This window comes from Erinaceus europaeus, chromosome 10, assembly GCF_950295315.1.
Source record: "Erinaceus europaeus chromosome 10, mEriEur2.1, whole genome shotgun sequence".
NCBI classification, from domain to species: Eukaryota; Metazoa; Chordata; class Mammalia; order Eulipotyphla; family Erinaceidae; genus Erinaceus; species Erinaceus europaeus.
The window spans coordinates 78,252,263-78,268,793 of NC_080171.1; the positions used below are offsets into that span (position 1 = coordinate 78,252,263).

At 60.1% G+C, this 16,531-nt stretch overlaps 2 protein-coding genes across 10 annotated transcripts; one reads left to right on the forward strand and one right to left on the reverse strand.

The window, feature by feature from the left end:
• Window positions 1-27: 27 nt before the first annotated feature.
• Window positions 28-12,966, reverse strand: ACAP3 (ArfGAP with coiled-coil, ankyrin repeat and PH domains 3). Of its 7 annotated transcripts, none has more exons than XM_060199840.1 (24): window positions 12,506-12,966; window positions 9,155-9,212; window positions 8,828-8,947; window positions 8,635-8,688; window positions 7,495-7,553; window positions 6,862-6,904; window positions 6,275-6,319; window positions 6,090-6,185; window positions 5,952-6,026; window positions 5,578-5,589; window positions 5,005-5,117; window positions 4,830-4,881; window positions 4,546-4,646; window positions 4,345-4,456; window positions 3,978-4,186; window positions 3,811-3,880; window positions 3,606-3,700; window positions 3,334-3,536; window positions 3,121-3,228; window positions 2,083-2,178; window positions 1,774-2,000; window positions 1,555-1,664; window positions 1,352-1,462; window positions 28-1,254 (listed from the first exon to the last, which is right to left on the reverse strand). In XM_060199840.1, exons 1-24 carry the CDS (start codon window positions 12,550-12,552, stop codon window positions 1,107-1,109), a joined length of 2,364 nt encoding a protein of 787 aa, XP_060055823.1. In that variant the 5' UTR covers window positions 12,553-12,966; the 3' UTR covers window positions 28-1,106. The 7 variants fall into 7 exon arrangements, 5 of the variants coding, with proteins under 5 accessions (XP_060055823.1, XP_060055821.1, XP_007525777.2 ...); XM_060199838.1 differs by having other exon boundaries at window positions 3,121-3,225; window positions 6,721-6,904; XM_007525715.3 differs by having other exon boundaries at window positions 6,721-6,904.
• An 86-nt stretch (window positions 12,967-13,052) lies between these two features.
• PUSL1 (pseudouridine synthase like 1) lies at window positions 13,053-16,515 on the forward strand. 3 transcript variants are annotated; one of them, XM_016189389.2, is made up of 9 exons: window positions 13,053-13,323; window positions 13,459-13,525; window positions 13,630-13,817; window positions 14,732-14,881; window positions 14,969-15,139; window positions 15,685-15,739; window positions 15,818-15,980; window positions 16,078-16,181; window positions 16,306-16,515. In XM_016189389.2, the coding sequence occupies exons 1-8, from the start codon at window positions 13,244-13,246 to the stop codon at window positions 16,170-16,172; spliced, it is 969 nt and encodes a 322-aa protein (XP_016044875.2). In that variant the 5' UTR covers window positions 13,053-13,243; the 3' UTR covers window positions 16,173-16,181; window positions 16,306-16,515. The 3 variants fall into 3 exon arrangements, with proteins under 3 accessions (XP_016044875.2, XP_016044876.2, XP_060055833.1); XM_016189390.2 differs by having other exon boundaries at window positions 16,081-16,181; XM_060199850.1 differs by lacking the exon at window positions 14,969-15,139.
• Window positions 16,516-16,531: the final 16 nt, after the last annotated feature.

The window sequence follows — 16,531 nt, forward strand, 5'->3', positions numbered from 1 at the left end:
GAGAGAGGGCAGAGCCAGTGACTCACAGCAGGTGAAGCACAGTTTATTGAGAAGGGGCAGCTGCGAAGTTAGGGGGGGCATGCAGATGGAGGGGGAACTGGGGAGGGACCATAAGGAGGAGGGCACTCAAGCAGGGAGTGGATGCAGACTTGGTTCTCTAGGGTCACAGCCAGGGCGAGGGAGTGGGGCCCAGCCCAGCACCCCCCTTTGCCACCCCAGGACCTCTCCCAGACCCCCTTTGCATAGTGGGCAGCCAACTGGCCTTGCAGGATTGAGGGCCCCAAGGTGGGGAGAGGACCAGCCACTGCCCCAGGCTCTCCTGGGAAAGGGGACCTTGGAAGGCATTGAGGGCCCTGGGAAGGGACCTGAGGGACCCCTGGACCCACCCAAGGGTCCAACTTGAGGGCTAGGCTGCTGAGGGACAGACAGAGCTGCAGGGCCACCTCCAGCAGCAGCACCCATAGCAGGGGTCAAGGGAGTCCTTGGGGCCCACGGGTGAAGCACTGGCAAGAGTGAGGTCGCTGGAGAAAATGCACTTACACTCAGCCCAAGGGACAAAGGGCATTGAATGCCAGGCTGGAAAGTGCCAAAGTCATTTTGTGGTCTCACGGCCACAGGCCTCTGGAGGAGGGGGACACAGGGGCCCACCTGGCTATTCCCTAGCCTCAGACACCCTCGGTCAGAGAGGGCCACTGCTCGCAGTCCCCAAGCAGCCCAGTGGTGGTGGTGGGGGGTGTCACTAAGTGAGGTACATGGGTTGATTCCCTGGGTGGGTGGCCTATAGCCCCCAGTGAGGCAGCAGTGGCCAGCCACCAGCCCCGGGGCCAGTGGGGAGAGGGGCTTCAGGGGTGCGGAGGAGAGACCCAACTAGCAGGTCAGTATGTGGAGGCAGTACAGATGTGGGCACAGGTGACATGGCCTGGTGAGTGGTCTCCTACATAGACAACCCAGGACCCCAGGAGGGAGCCCCTGGAGTCGCAGGACCATGGGTGGGGAGGGGCAAACCTCCAGGTTCCTGGTCCCTCCTCTGGCCCTGGGAGTCCAAACAACCCCAGGAGCGGCCCCATCGGTGGTGTCAGGGTCAGGCAGGTGGGTGGGGGCAGGCCCTAGCTGTCCTCCAGGTGCAGGCCAATGAACTCCTGGATGCACCTGCGATACTGCAGCTCGGTGGGGCTGCTGCCGGCCAGCGGTCCCAGCTGGCCTGGAGGCGCCTCAGCCTCCCGCATCTCCTCAGCCATGCGGGCCAGACGGAGCCTGCAGGGAGGTGGGGAGGTGGGGCGAGGGCAGACACTAAGTGAGACCAGTCCCCTCTGTGCTCCAGCCTCCCAGCCCCGCCGGGGTGTCTGCTCACAGCGTGACGATGTCGGCATTGGCCTCCTGCACCGCAATGCTCAGCGGGTCCTGCTGCTCCTGGTCCAGGGCATGCTGGTCTGCGCCCCTCTTCAAGAACAGGCAGACCTGGCTGGGGGCAGAGGGGAGGCTTTTGCCGACGGATTGCAGGAGCACATGCGCGCTCATTCCCCAACCCCGGCCTGCAGGGGGCGCACCACTCACCCAGTGCGGCCCAAGAGCGTGGCGTGGTGCAGGGGCGCCCGACCCCGGCTGTCTCTTTGGTTCACATCGGCGCCGTTTTGCAAGAGGAATTCGCAGATGATCAAGGAGCCCTGGGAGGGGATGGGGGTGCAGGACTGACAGTGGGCCCCAGGGCTCCTGGGCCCGCACCGGGAACCACCAAGTTCGCAGGCGATGGGGCCGTGTTCTCGCAGGCCTCACCCCCAGCACGGCCTGCACCAGCGGCGTCTTGCCCTCGTCGTCCGTGTCAGCCCAGTTGACCTCGGCCCCATGGGCCAGCGCTGCGGCCAGCGCCGGGAGGTCACGGGTGCGCGCTGCGCGGTGAGCCAGGAGCCCAGGGTGCAGCTCCCGCACGTCCGCAGGGCCCCAGGCCTCAGCCTCTGCCTCCCCGTCCGCCTCCCCGCTGGACTCTTCGGACTCCGTGCCAGCTGAGGGGAGACCTTGCCAGTCAGGGGCACCTCGGAGCTGGGGTAGGGGGGCAGGGGGGCAAGGGACGGGGCGGACACCCACCCTCCTCGGTGACGCAGTCTACCATGGTGCCCACGAAGGCCAGCACATCCGAGCTGCCATCGGAGCTGCCCCCCAAGCCGCTGTCGCTGCTCAGACCTGTGGGGCCGGCAGGCAGAGGGCTCCTGAGAGCCGGAGTGGGGGGCAGGAAGGGGTGTTGGGCCCCTCCCACCCCTCCCACTCTTCAGGATACAAGGCAGGGGTGGCCACCAGGAGGGTCAGAGGAGCTAACAGGGAAGGAATCCAGGTAACTGCAGTTGGTGTGCACACCGATTCCAGCTGTGTCCAATACCAGTACAGCACACACCCACAAACATGCACCTGCCTGCACACACACTCCAGTCTTATATCCACAAGTAGTCACACGTCCACACACTCCTAAGTCAACACATGCTTGTATATGCGCAGCACACACACTCCCACCCCTATGGCACACACACATCAGCCTGAGTATCTTGGCCTTGGCCTTTGGGATCATGGCCACGTGCTCCTAGTCCCTCAAGATACAATCCCAGCCACCTGGTGCAGTGGTTAAAGTGTTGGACTCACAGGCATGAGGTCCTGAACTCAATTCCTGGCATTGCATGTGCCAGAGCATTTCATTGCTCTGGACTTCCTCCATTTCTCTCTCGTGAAATAAAACTTAAAAAAAAAAAGTTTTCATGTCTCCCTCTCTATCTACTGCTTCCTTCTCAATGTCTCTCTGTCCTATCAGATAAAGAAGAAAAAGGAAAAAATGACCAACAGGAGCCGTGGATTCTAATCTCCCTTCCCCTTTCAATTTCTCTCTGTCCTAGCAAATGAAAGAAAGGAAAAGGAAAAAATAGTTGCCAGGAATGGCAGATTCTTTGTGCAGGCACGAACCCCCAGTGACAACCCTGGTGCTAATAAATTAATAAACAAAGTTCAGCCCCAGCCACAAGCCTGCCAAATTCCTGTTCTCTCCCACCGGAGGCCCCACCTCCCAGCCCCACAGGGCCTCAAAGAACTGAGTGATCGTGTGACTACAGCGCCCCCTCCAGGGGGAGCTCCCACACTCACTGCGAGGACCTGCAGCAGCGGCCCCGGCGTCGAAATAGGAGAAGAGCGAATCCAGTTCATCCGGGCAAAAGAGCGAGTCCCGGCGGAATTTGCGCTCCGCAGCAGCTGCTATGGGAGGCAGGGAGACTGAGGCTGGGTGGGGACCCCATTGTGCTGGAAGCACCTGCCACTGCCCCCATAGCACGCCGGGGCTGAGGAGTGGCAGCCACACACCTGAGGAGAGAGCGGCCACTGCAGGCAGCCCTGGCTCCAGCCGGACCTTGCGGTGAGGGGCAGGAGCCCGCGGGGAGCCCAGCTGGTGGTGGCAGTGGGGTGCCCTCCTGTGCCTGGGGGCCTCCCGCAGAGGCAGGCAGGGCGGCTTCCGCAGGAACTTTTTCTCCACATACTTGTCCTTGATCCAGGCCTCCTTGTCCTGCCTGGACAGGGCGAGCATGAGGCTGCACTCAAGGCAGGCTCCCCAGCCCATCCTGCTGCTCCCACCTCACCTGGGGCTGCTGGCTGTGGGCTTCCTGCTGCCCAGGCCCTCGCACTGGGCCTCGTAGATCTGATTCACCATGCTGTTGCCCAGCTCACACATCAGCTGTGAGCGACAGAGCACAGGCCTCAGGCCAGAACCCCAGAGCACACCCCCATCCACTCCCACCCCCACAACCCACTGACCCCCACATCATCTGGGCAGCCCTCACTTACCTTCAACAGCTCTGGCTCCCATGAGTCCAGTGTCAGAGAACGCACCTTGGAGCAGTGGACACCCAGACTCCTTGGTGGGTGGGACAGAGGGGAGGGTGAGCAGGCAAGGGAGTCAGGCATGAAGCAGGGGTCCCAGCAGGTAGGTGGAAGAGGGGTTCAGAGCCTACCTGTGGATGCCTGAGCACTCAATGCACAGTAGCACTCCCAGGTTAATGCTGGCCCACCGCGGGTCTGGCTGGCCACAGTCACCACACTGCCCGTTGCCTGCCACGTTCTGCACACGCTGCAGCACACTGTCACCCTTGGCGCTGCGCTCCCGAGAGTCAGATGCTGAGTCAATGCTGCTGGTGGATGGTGATGCAGTGCGGTCCAGCCTCTGGGGGCAGCGAGGGGACTCAGTCCCACATATACCTCAACCTTCCTGTCCCACCCCCAGCAGTAAGTCAGTACCCGCCTGCACATGCACAACAGTCACACATGCACACGTGTGCACTCTCAAAAGAGTACGCATGCAAGCATACACAACAGGCAGACCTCACTGAAGCAGCTGTCCGGGCTCTCCCGGTAGGCAGAGGCAATGCTGGCCTGCACAGCCTGCACCCAGGCCTGCCGAAGCTTCTCGGAGTCGGCCTGCAGCATGCAGCTCCTGGGGGTGACAGTGTTGCCAGTCAGATCCAGTCCAGGGTGGCAGGGGGGGCTCCCCCCATAAGCCCCACCTGGAGGGAGGCTCCTCACTTGGTTGGTGACACAACCTCAAAGCAGAACCTCCGCTCAATGTCCTCACAGGGCTTCACAGAGCACAGGCGCAGGTCATCCACCACCACGGTCAGCACATCCTGGGAGCAGTATCACATCTGCTCTTGGCTCACATCCACCCGGCCCTGCCCACCTCAGAGCCACAGGAGGACTAGCACCTGCCTCTGAACCCCCGGCCCACCAGGGCCTACTGCCCACCAGTGCCCTCAGCCCTCTGCAAACCACTGGACAGCTGGGCAGAGGGCTGCTGACAGGAAGCACACCTTGAGCTTCTTCTGGTAGACCAGCTGGCTATTCTGTATGGAGAACCAGCGTCTAACAGGGAGGTGAGAGAGCTCAACTCAGTACAGAGTACAGTCCCTCCCACCTCCCACTCCACCCCCACAGCCCCCAGGGAGGCCCCTCCCACCCCCAGAAATCCATAGGGCAGCCTCTCACCGGTTCCATGTCTTAAAGGCATTGCTGGCTCTTTTGAAGAGGTAGCCCTCCATCACCACACCACTGGGTGCATCCACATCAAACTCAGCCTTAGGCTCATCATAGGAGAAGTCCTGGTGGGCCGGCCCATAAGTCCAGGTTGTGGTGGACATTCTTCTACCCCCTGACCTGAGCCTGGATGCCCTCCCCCCAGTCTTGGCAGGGGTGGGGGCTGGATATCCCAACACTCCTCCATGGAACAGCAGGCTGGGGGGCCAGGAAGGAAGCTGCTCCCCATCCATTCATACCAGCAGCTGGGCCAGGCTTGACAGAGCCCCATTCATGGGGCTGGGACTCAGCTCAGTGTCCTGTGGGGGGGTGTGTGGCAGAAGAGGCCCAGCCACCTGCTCCCCAGGCTGAGTGGGGGCAGGAAGGACAGCTGCCACAGTCCCACAGTGAAGTGAAAGGGGGAGGGGCCAGCCGAGCTCTGTCTAGCAGCCACCCTCCTGGATGCCTAGGGGCCTTCAGGGTGCTGAAGCCTCACCGACCCCCCTCCCAAGTCACGTCACACCTCCAGCATCCCAGCCCACTTACCTGTAGCAGAGTCTGCGGGTCCAACAAGAAGGGAGGTGAGGAGAAAAAAACAGTGAGTACTGGCCCAGCCCCACCCACCTGGCCCAGGGATACCCCTGCCCTAGCAAAAGCAGTTCTGGTCCCAGTGATAAAGATCCCATGTGGAACCAGCACATCCTATGATACTAGATCCCAGACCAGTCCCAGGTTCTGTACATGGAGGGGGCTGGCCACTCTGTCCACTGGGTCCCAACTCTGAATACAGGGGCATTGGGTGTTAAGTGAGAACAAGGGCCCTGGGTACTAACTGAGCACAGAGTACCAAGTAAACACAGGGACCCTGGGTACTGAGTGATTGCAGGATCTTGGGGCCCCCTACCCGGGCCAGGCCTCACCCGCTGCTGTATGGCTGCATGCTTGCGCTCCATCTCCCGCTTCTCCACAGCTGAGTCGATCACCAGCTGGTCCAGCTGTGGGCAGCAGAGTCAGGGGGGCCCCTCCCCAGCCCACACCTAACCCAGGCCCAGGCTCACCTCTGCTGCCAGCTTCTTCATGTAGGGGTCCAACTGGTGCAGCAGGCTGTAGCCCTGCTGGAAGAAGCTGTACTGCGCGTGCATGAAGGAAAGCATCTGCGGGTGGGTGGCAGGGACCCATCAGCCACTCCCATACCTGCCCACATAGGCCACCTGGGCAGCCCCCCAGCACTCCCCACACTCACAGAATCCAGGATCTCAAACTTCTTCTTGGCTTGGAGGACATTGATCTGCCAGAGAGGATCAGGGTAAGGAGGACCCTGGCCTGTGTCCAGCTACTGGATGCACTTGACTCCCCCACCCTAACCCCTATCTATAGCTTGTCTTCTGCACCCTGCACCTGTGCTCCCCCTTCCTTCTGAAGTCCTTGAGCTCCTCTCAGTTTCTGGACATTGAATACCTCTCTGGGGCAAAGCCAGAAGGAAATTCCCACTCACACTAGCCCCTACAAGACAACTCTCAACCAGGGCTTCTAGGCCTCTGCCTCTTGCAACCACAGGAGGTCTCCAAATGCCCCTCCTCTGAGCCATAGCCCTGTCCCACTCTGCCCACCCACATGACACGGCCTCTCCAAGTGTTGGCTCCTTGTGCAGCCTCCCAACCCTGACATGGACCACTTGTGGGTGCTGACCTGGAGCACATAGTCCAGAGCCAGGTGGCGGAAGCACTTCCGGGTAAGGGTCAGAGCACCAGTGGCCTCCTCTACCTCATGGGGCCGGTGGCGAGGGGCCTGGGCATTCCTCACCAGGGACAGCTCCATGTCCTCCCGTACCTTGTCAAACTGCTTCTTGGTCTCCTTGAACTTCCTCACATCCCTGGGGCCAGAGGGTTCAGGTCAACGGTCAGAGGGGAGCCCTCAGGATTTAGGATGCATCCCCTCCCACTCCTGATTGCCTCTGTGTTCCTGGGCCCTTGCACCACCACAGGCCTCCTGTCTCCTCCTTTCCCTCCTTCTCTTCCTCCTCTGTCCCACCTCCTCCCCTTCCCCTCCCCTACCCCTGCTCCAGGGGTACCCCTAGCCTCACCCAATGCCAACTCACTACCTGCCCTCTGGTGCCCTGTCAGCCCCCACTGTTCAGGGAACACACATACTGAGATGAAAGCACACCTACTACTTTTTTTAGAGACAGGAAGTGAAAGAGCCCCCAGCACTGAAACTTCCTTCAATGTGGTGGATAGTGGGTGGTGGGCTCAAACCTGGGGCATACACATGGCAAAGCAGCACACGATCCAAGTGAGCTATTTAACCAGCCCTGGCCTATCCTATCACATTTCTGCAGCCCATTCCTGGGCTGACCCAGGCAGGCCTCAAGCTCCCCCAGATCATGCTCGCCCAACCCTGATATGTCATGCTGAGTCTCCCAAACCTCACTCCAGGGGATCTTGGGGGGGGGGGGTCACTCACTCTTTAACAAAGTTGTGGAGCTGCTGACGCACGGACCTCTGGGCCTGGTCGAAGAGGATCTTGGGGCCAATGAAGGGTGAGACATTATAGGGGTCCATCCCTACATGACCCCATAAAGACCCCTGTCCCCAAGGTGAGGACCAAGGAGTGCCTAATTCAGCCCAGCCAGATAGCACAGGCCTGAGCATGAGGACAATCTGAGCTGGGGGGCCAGGGCAGTCCCCAGAGGCAACAGCTGTAACCACCTGCCCAGCTCTCCCACCTGGCTCCTGGCCAGACCCAGGTCAAGTGTCCCAGATGTGCCCACATCCACCCCCCTGCTCAGCCCCTGTCAGCCTGGTGGGCACCAAATGACCCCACCACCTCCTGGCCCTAGGCAGTCATCCCTGCAGTGGACTAGAGAACTCAAAGTCCACAGAGGGGCTGGCTGGCCTGCAGGGGAGAGAGACTGGCTGCTCCTCAGAGAGGTCTGGCTGAACCCCAAGTCAGAACCCCCCTGGGTTCCCAGGAGGTAGATCAGAGGATAAAACATTGGACCCTCAGCTATGAGGTCCTGAGTTTTATTCCCAGTATCACATGTGCCAGAGTGATGCTCCGGGTCTCTCTCATTAATTAATTAATTAATCTTTTGAGAAAATAAAAGAACCCTCATGTGAGGAAGGGTGAGTTCTAAGTAGAAGTAACAGACCGGCAAGGAGTGCTGTTCTGAGATGGGTCATTTCTGAGCTGGTAGGGCACAGAGTCCCTTTAGCCTAGAGCCTAGGCCCTGGGGACCACCCATGTAGCCTCAGCCAGAGCTTCAGGGGATCAGAGTTACTCAGAGCCAACCCTGGTGGCAGCCAGGTGAGGGGACCCAGAGACCACACGCTGGGTCAGGACATAGCCTCTGGTAGCCTGGGAAATACTACTGTTGCCTTGCCAGAGACCCCTGCTGGATTAGGATCTTTCCCTGATCTCTATCTAGGGCATTCATTGCTGACACTCCCTGAAACTCAACCCATCACCATCCAGTCAGAGCCCTCAGGGACCTCCTGCTGACCCCACAGACTGGAGGAGCAGAACCATTGCCCTGATGAGCCCTGATGGCTCAGGCTCCCCCCACCCCACCGCCCTTAAGCCCTGAGCCATGCCTGGACTTACCATGTGGTAGTTGACCATCTCCTGCATGCTGTCTCCAAACCTCTGCAGACACTCCTAGGGTAACAGGAGACCCCAGGCTCAGAGGGGCCACCCTGTACCAGCACCCCACCCCCAGCTATGCAGGCATGACCCTCCCATCTGTCCCCCAGCCACCATGGCCTGGTTCAAGGTCTGAGGCCAGCTGTCCCCTCACCGAAATGACAGTGTCTCCCTGGCACTGCTGGGACAGGTCCCGGACGCCACTCACGAAGAGCCTGTTGGTGGTGACGTAGGCCTTGCCCGCCTCAATCATGCCACTGCACAGCTTGACCAGCTGTGGACGAAGGGAGCAGGCTGCTTGATACCACTGCCCACCACCCTCAGGGACAGCCTGGCCATCTGGGAGGGCAGCGTGGGACCTAGGCCATGAGGACAGGGTGCTGCACCTCCCTGCCTCTGGCCAGGAAGCCTGTTCTCAGCCTGGCTCTCAGGAGGGAGGATGGCAGGGGACACCATGCAGAGGTTCAGCCCCACACCTTACCTTGTCCAGCTTGGCCTCAACCTCCACCACATCTGTCTCCACCTCGTCGATCGTTGCCCTACAGACAAAACCCATGGGGCAGCTCTCAGGCTGGGTGTCTGTCCTCCCAGAGGGCCACAGGAGACAGATCCAGCTCCCCAACAGGTGCCAGCCCAGACTGTCTGACTGAGCACCAGCTGTCCCTCCCACCTGGGGTCTAGGCACCAGTGTCACTCCCCCACCTGCTCCTGTAGACTTTGCTGGGGACTCAGAAACCACCCATCCCTGGTCACTTCAAAGCATGAGAGGCCACTCCCCTTGGCTGTGGCAGCACCAGGAGACCCTAGGCCAGTGGCAACAGGGAATCGCCTGAGGTTTCCCAGCCCAGAATACCAGACTTATCTGCTGGGGTGGGGCCAGGCTGACATGGGGCTCCACGGAGACAGAAGGGTTAACATATGACATCAGTAGAGAAGCCACCAGACAAGAGAATCCCCGGAAGGCAAGAAGCAGATGGATCAGACATGTGACACCCCCTCTTCCCGGAACAGGAAATAAGGAAATAGGGCCAGAATCCCAGTGGGCTCCACCCCTCCACTCGTTCCCCAGATCAGCTCAGCTCAGCTCAGCTCAGCTGGTGAGTGGGGCTCATATGGCCTCCTGGGGATATGGGGCAAAGGGGGGGGAGGACCTCAGGCCAAGGGCAGTTGATATGCCTCCAGGGCTAAGGCTAGGGATTGGAGTGGGGGAGTGTGAAGTCTGGCAGCCCCTTATGACCACTTGGGGAGGGGCAGGCTCCAGAGTTTCCTGGCCCCAGGGGAGGGACCTAGTCTCTCCCATGGGTTATATCTAGTTGTGTCCTTAATTAGGAGCATGGACCAATGGAAGTCCCTCTGCCAACCACCTCCCACCCCTGCCCTTAGCCCCCAGCAGAGCATTAGCTTTTTTGCACAGCTCCTATACCTCCCCAGCAGGACAAGGGGGTGCTGAGTTCCTGCACAGGAAGGGGCTGGAGGGGCTGAGACTCAGGCTCAGCAGACCCCTCGGCCCTGTTGGCATGGAGTGGGCATGTAGCCCTGGATCTCAGGGCTGGGAATGTCTACCCACCCAGGAGAGGACGCTGCTGCAGAAGAAGTGCAGCCCTGGGCATCAGAGTTGCCACTGCTGCCTTAGTGGCTATGGCCAGGGAGCCGGCATACCAGTGAGCTGGCAAGGTGGGGCCAAAGATGTGCTCTGGAAGCCAGGTGGACACTGCACAGGGCAGTGCCAGCCCTGCCTGGGGACATTTGTCTGTGGTGCTCACAGCAAACCCCCCCCCCCAGGACCCCATGTCTCCTGCTCCCCAGCCGCTTGTGGGGAGGAGGGAGGGTGAGGCCAGCTCCCATCCAGTCTGTGACTCAGCGTCTAAAGCCCCACCCAGGGGAGTGGGCACAAAGAGCAGATGGTGACAGGCAGCTTCCCCAGGCCTATCTGGGGAGTCAGGACCTTCTCATCACATGTGTCCTGGGGATGTGGAGTTGCCCCACACCAAGAGCAGTCAGGGTCTCTCTACCCAGGTCAGGGCCTTCAGGCTCACGCTGTGGACCCTGCCCACACCTCTTAGGTCCCAGAAGTTCAGGCTGCATCCTGAGTGGTCCCTGAGGGAGGGAGCCCAGGACAGCCTCCGAGTACCCAGCAAATTTTCACCCCACTTGCAAACCCCACCCAGTGCTGTGCTTGGGGTTTCCCTGAGTGGATTTGTTTCCTCCACCTCACTCATTCATGGGGGTCTCATGCTTCCCGAGACCTGGCTGGGTACTTCTGGGGCTCCCTCGTGAGCCCCAGGGGAAGAGCAGGCACAGTGGTGGGCACCCCATCTAACTAGGCACAGGGAGGAGCAGGAAGCTCTTTTCTTTTTTTACCAGAGCACTGCTCAGCTCTGGCTTATGATGATGCTGGAGATTGAACCTGGGACTCTGAAGCCTCAGGCATGAGAATCTCTTTGCATAACCATTATGCTACCCCCCCACCCCCACCCCAGGAAGTTCTTGAATGAAGGGAAAACTCCAATCCAAGAACCAGGTTCCCTGAAAAGGCCCTGCTCCCTGCCCTTCCCTCCCCTACCACCCCCCCAAGCCTGGTGCAGAGGACCATGGACACAAGTAAGGGGCCTGTGTGGGAAACCTGAACTTATCACACCCTTTGCCTCAGTCATCATGGCAAGACAGAGGGAACAGAGGATCACCATCATCCTATCTGCCCAGGTCTGGGGCCACTCTCTGGGCAAGCCCCTGACCCCCAATCTCCCCAAGGCTCATGATGACACCCCTGGGAGGCAGTTGTGCAAGGGGCTGCTCTGGGGGGGGGGTGGGTAAGAGCACCCAGTGGGGGGTCGTGGTATCCATCATGCTTGTGCATACACAAATACACATATACACTGACACGGGCCCTCTTGCTGGCATGACCCCAGAGACTACTTGCACACACACACACACACAAGACCAGTGGAGGCACAGGGAAGTGCTCCAGTGTGCTGTGTGTGCACAGCAGCCCAGGGCACTCAGGCATTCACTTTCATGGACTGGGCGCACACACGTGCACAGACATGTGCACCAAAGATGCCATCCACACAAATGAGCCAGCATGTGCCTGTGCCCAGGCCCACACATGTGCACCCAGTACTGGACTCCACACACACTAAGTGTGCCAGCTCACCTACACCAGACTCATGCCCAGGGTCTTTTGCTTTTGCACAGATGCAGAGGGGTACGGCTGGCACCTGGATAGAAGGGGGCACTCAAAAGTGCTCCCTCCAAGAGAATTCCTGAGCCCACACAGCAACTGAGTGACCACTTAGTGTGCACCCCTGGGAGGATGGAGAACACTGACAGGGGCTACCCCCCAACCTCTGACCCCACTTCACAGGCTCGCTCCCATCCTCCAGACCCCTAGTTCACCCTTGCCAAACGCTGACCTCGAGCCCTGAACATAGCTCCAAACTGAAATCAAGACAGAACTGGGGACAGGCTCCCCCAGACCCGGTCAGCCCGGCCAGAGCCAGCCTGCAGGTGGCCAGGCTGAGAGGTGCAGACACAAAGTGGACGCTCCCAGTATAAGCGCGGGTGCCACCACTTCCCGGCTGGACAAAAGCTGTGCATCCCGCACACCCAGGGGTGCCGCCTGCCGAGCAGCTTTTGTTTTGGCCCAGCGCCTGGGGCTCGGCGCTGCGGACTTCGTCCCCGCGGGTCTCGGGTCCCTTGCTCGGCCGGCGAGGCTGTGGCAGCTGACCCCGCGCCGGCACAAAGGCGGCCACCCCGCCGTCCCCGCCCGTCCCCGCGGCCGCTGCCCGGGGCGACGATGCCGACCACAAAGACGGCGCGCAGGCCGGCGCACCTGAAGCGCGGCGAGTCCTTGATGCACTCCTCGAACTCCACCGTCATGGCTGCGGCGGCGCTTACTGGCACGAGGACCACGGCGTCTCGAGCGGCATCCCCGGTGGCGGCCCTCTGTCCCGCCGCTGTCCCGCCCGCTCCGGAACCAGGCCGCCCGCCCCGCCCGCTGTCACCGCCAGGGAGCGTCGCCCAAGTGCCTGCGGGCTGTCACAGCCAGGGAGCGTCGCCCAAGTGCCACGCGCGCTGTCACCTCCGGGGAGCGTCGCCAAATTCCCTCCATGCGAGGCCCGCCCAGCAGTCCAAGCAAGACCCCCTGAAACAGATGGAGGCGAGCCCGCGACAGGCGGCTTCGGGCCGTCAGCTAGCGAGCGAACGCAGGCAGTGCGTGAGGACGCCCGCCCTAGGGATCTGGTCGTTGCGCAACTCGCCGCGCTTGAAAAAAACAGCCTGGGCGGGACGCGCAGGGCGGCCACGCTCTGAGTAGTAGGCCACGGAGCAACGAGTGGGTGGAGTTACTAGCGGGAGGGTGCGGGGGCGCGGAAAGGAGCCAGAAGCTATCCCCTCTCCTGTCCACACAGCTTGCACTTTATATCCGTTCCCTAAGCCTGGCCCCGCCCCTGTATCTGGGGCGGGCGCAGATCCCGAGGAGTGCACAGGCGCAGAACGACCGGGGCGTGGCCGTGCGCGACGGCTGGACCCACGTGTGGCAACCGCTTCTCTGCTCCGGGCTTATTGTATCATGGGCTCTGCTGCGCCGGCCGCCGGCTCGTTAAGGGCACGCTACTTAGTGTACTTTCAGTACCGGGGCACCGACTTCAAGTAAGGCCCAGGGCAGGGACCCAGGCTTCGAGGGCAGGCCGGGAACCGTTCGGAGCACCCGGGGTGGGGGAGGCCCCAGAAGGCGGGTGAGCCCGGGCCCTCCCAGCCCGCCGATCGCCCTCCTTCCGCCCACAGTGGGGTCGTTGCTGTCAGGGGCGCACAACGCGCAGTCGGCGCAGTCGGCGTCCAGAACTTCCTGGAGGTGAGCTCTGCCAGCGGGGTGGGGGCCCGGGAAGCGGCTGTGGGAGGGTAGGTGGGGCAGGTGGACTTGGGGAGCGTCTTCCGGCACTGCCTGCCCCCCCGCAGGAGGCCGCAGAGCGACTGAACCCCGTGGTGCCCATCAAGTTCACTATCTCCAGCCGCACGGATGCAGGGGTCCACGCCCTGAGCAACGCGGCACACATGGACGTGCAGCGCCGTGCAGACCAGCTGCCCTTGTCCCCCGAGGTCATGACCAAGGCCCTCAACACCCACCTGAAGCACCCTGCCATCCGGTGAGGACCATTCTGCCCCCCCACACACACTGAACCCACAAGACTGAGGAGGTTGTCTGGGGGCTGGTTGGACATCATGATCAGGGCTAATTCATAACCCACTTTGAGTCTGCTAAGTCCTCTCTCCTTAGGAAGTGTTTAGCCAAATGACAGAATGGCCATTGGTTATAGCAACCATTCACGTACTAAGAAAATGTATTTACTATGAAAAGAGGGCCACGAGCTGGCTCGCTAGACAGTGCACCTGCTTTGCCATGCCTGGGGCCCCGCTTCAAGCCTGGCCCCCACTGCACTGGGGGAAGCTTCCAGTGCTCTGGTGTTTCTGGGTATGTGGAAAATGTCAGCTCAGAGTGATAAAGCCTCAATTACCACCAAAATAATTTAAGCATCAGTTAAGAAAGGAATTAAGGGTAAGCTATTTTAGGAAATAATAGATACACACATACCCAAAGGAGAACATTTCTGAAAAGGAGTAAAATAAGGGTCCTAAAACCTTTAGGTTTTTAAAATATATTTATTTAATTTTGAGAGAAATGCAGAGAGAGAAACACCAGAGCACTGCCCAGCTCTGGCTTATGGTGGTGCTGGGGATTGAACCTGGGACTTCAGAGCCTCAGGCATGAGAGTCTCATTGCATAACCATTATGCTATCTACCCCCACCCTTCCCTTAGGTTTTTATGGTCTTTTGTCCCACACACCGTTGCTTGTGATTGGCTGGGTTGTCCTAATCCTGCTAACTCTCCTTTGTCATAGGTTGGCCTGTGCAGGGGCAGAAGGTGTCTTTCACCAATGGCCTAGCTGCAGGGGCACAGGCAGATCTATTCCTCTGCAAGTGTGTTTGCACTACCTCCCTATCTCCTCCATATCTCTGGATGGGTACAAGAGCTCTGATGTGCCCTCTCCCTCCCAGTAGAGTACTGCAGACCTTCCGAGTACCTGGTGACTTCCACGCCCGGCATGCGGCCACATCCAGGACCTATCTGTACCGCCTGGCCACAGGATGCCCCACCTACAACCAGCTATCTGTATTTGAACGGGACCGGTGCTGGGCCCTTCGGGCAGAGTGAGTAAGTGGGTGGGTAGGTGTAGGAGGGAGCAGGGTGGGCTGCCAGGCCCACCCAGCTGGCCACTCCCTTTGACCACTCTGCAGATGCCTGGATGTGGCTGCTATGCAGGAGGCTGCCCAGCACCTAATAGGGACACATGACTTCAGTGCCTTCCAGTCAGCAGGCAGCCCTACCACCAGAACTGTGCGCACACTGCGCGTTGTCTCCATAGTCCCTGAGCCTGCCGGCCCCTTCCTACTTCCCCAGGAGAGCAGGTGAGGACAGTGCTCCAGCACCCTCCCTGGCCTGGTGCTGGACTGGGAGCCCATCCAGTGTACCTGGCAGGGCACTGGGCAGCTGGTGGCTTGTGTTCTGTGCACTCCAGGTTGGGGTCCTTGCTAGGTGGGAGTGAACCTTAGAATGCTTCCTTTCTTCAGAGCTCTCCTCAGGATTTTTGCTGGGAGAACAGTACCAGTCTTTTGTTTGTGGCCCAGCCTGGCAAAGGGGCTTGTTCAACTGCCCTCAGTATTTCTCCAGAGCCCCTGGCTGGATGGCAGCTACTGACTTCCAGAGGCTCCCTGTGGCTGACATGCAGGGAAAAAGAAGGGGCTTGTGCATAGCCAATCCTGGGGTGGAGATGGAGGGCTGACCTGCTACCAGGTCCTGACTTCGCTGTCACCATCCTCTGCCCTGGAGTCCCCACCACCCCACTTTAGTGGTTTGGCTTAGCCTCCCCCCCCCCATATCCCTGGGGTCAGAGGAGGCACCTTGGGTGGCTACACCCTGGAAGCCCTATACCTCACCAGTGCTATGTCCCCAGGAGGCTGAGGTTCTGGAACATGGAGTTTGAGAGCCAGTCCTTCCTGTACAGACAGGTGGGCTCTGGCCTGGGCACCCAGGGTGGGGGGGGAGCAGATGCCCAATCCCTATGCCAATGTCACCTTGGGTCACAGGTGCGGAGGATGACGGCTGTGCTGGTGGCAGTGGGGCTGGGAGCCCTGACGCCCGCTCAGGTGAAGGCTATCCTGGAGAGCCGGGACCCTATGGGTTGGAGTCAGACATGCATGGCCCCCGCCCAAGGCTTGTTCCTAAAGTCAGTGCTCTACGGGAGCCTTGGTAAGAGGCAAGGGCCGAGGGTATCCCTGCTTATAACCCACAGCTGATGGAGTGTCTTGGTGGTAGTGCCATCAACAGCCCTCTTCTGTCCTCTCAGCAGAGTGGAACCCAGCCAGTACCCAGGAAGAGAACCAGGGCTTTCAGGGGCAAGGAAGCCATAGGTCAAACCAAAGACTGGAGGCCAGAGCCTAGCAGCTAAAGGTAGGCACTCTGCAATGAAGCTGCCCCTCTTGGGCCAGCCCATAAGCAGAGCTACTGGCAGCCAGGAGGAGCTGAAGCCCAGGCAGAGGCAGGTGGAACTCCTTCCCCCATATGACCTCCACAGGAACTGACCCCAGGACTCCAGCTTTCTGTAGTTCACAGCAGAGAGAAAGCCACAGCTGTGCCAGGCCATGGGCAAATCCAGCTGGTCAGGGTGGACCTTGGAATATGATCAGCCTCCAGCTTCCCCCAACTTGCACCTACCAAGAGCTTTGTACCCCAGGTGGACTGCCATGAGGCAGCAAATAAAGACACCAAGAAGAGACATACACAACCTTCAGGTTTTGTTT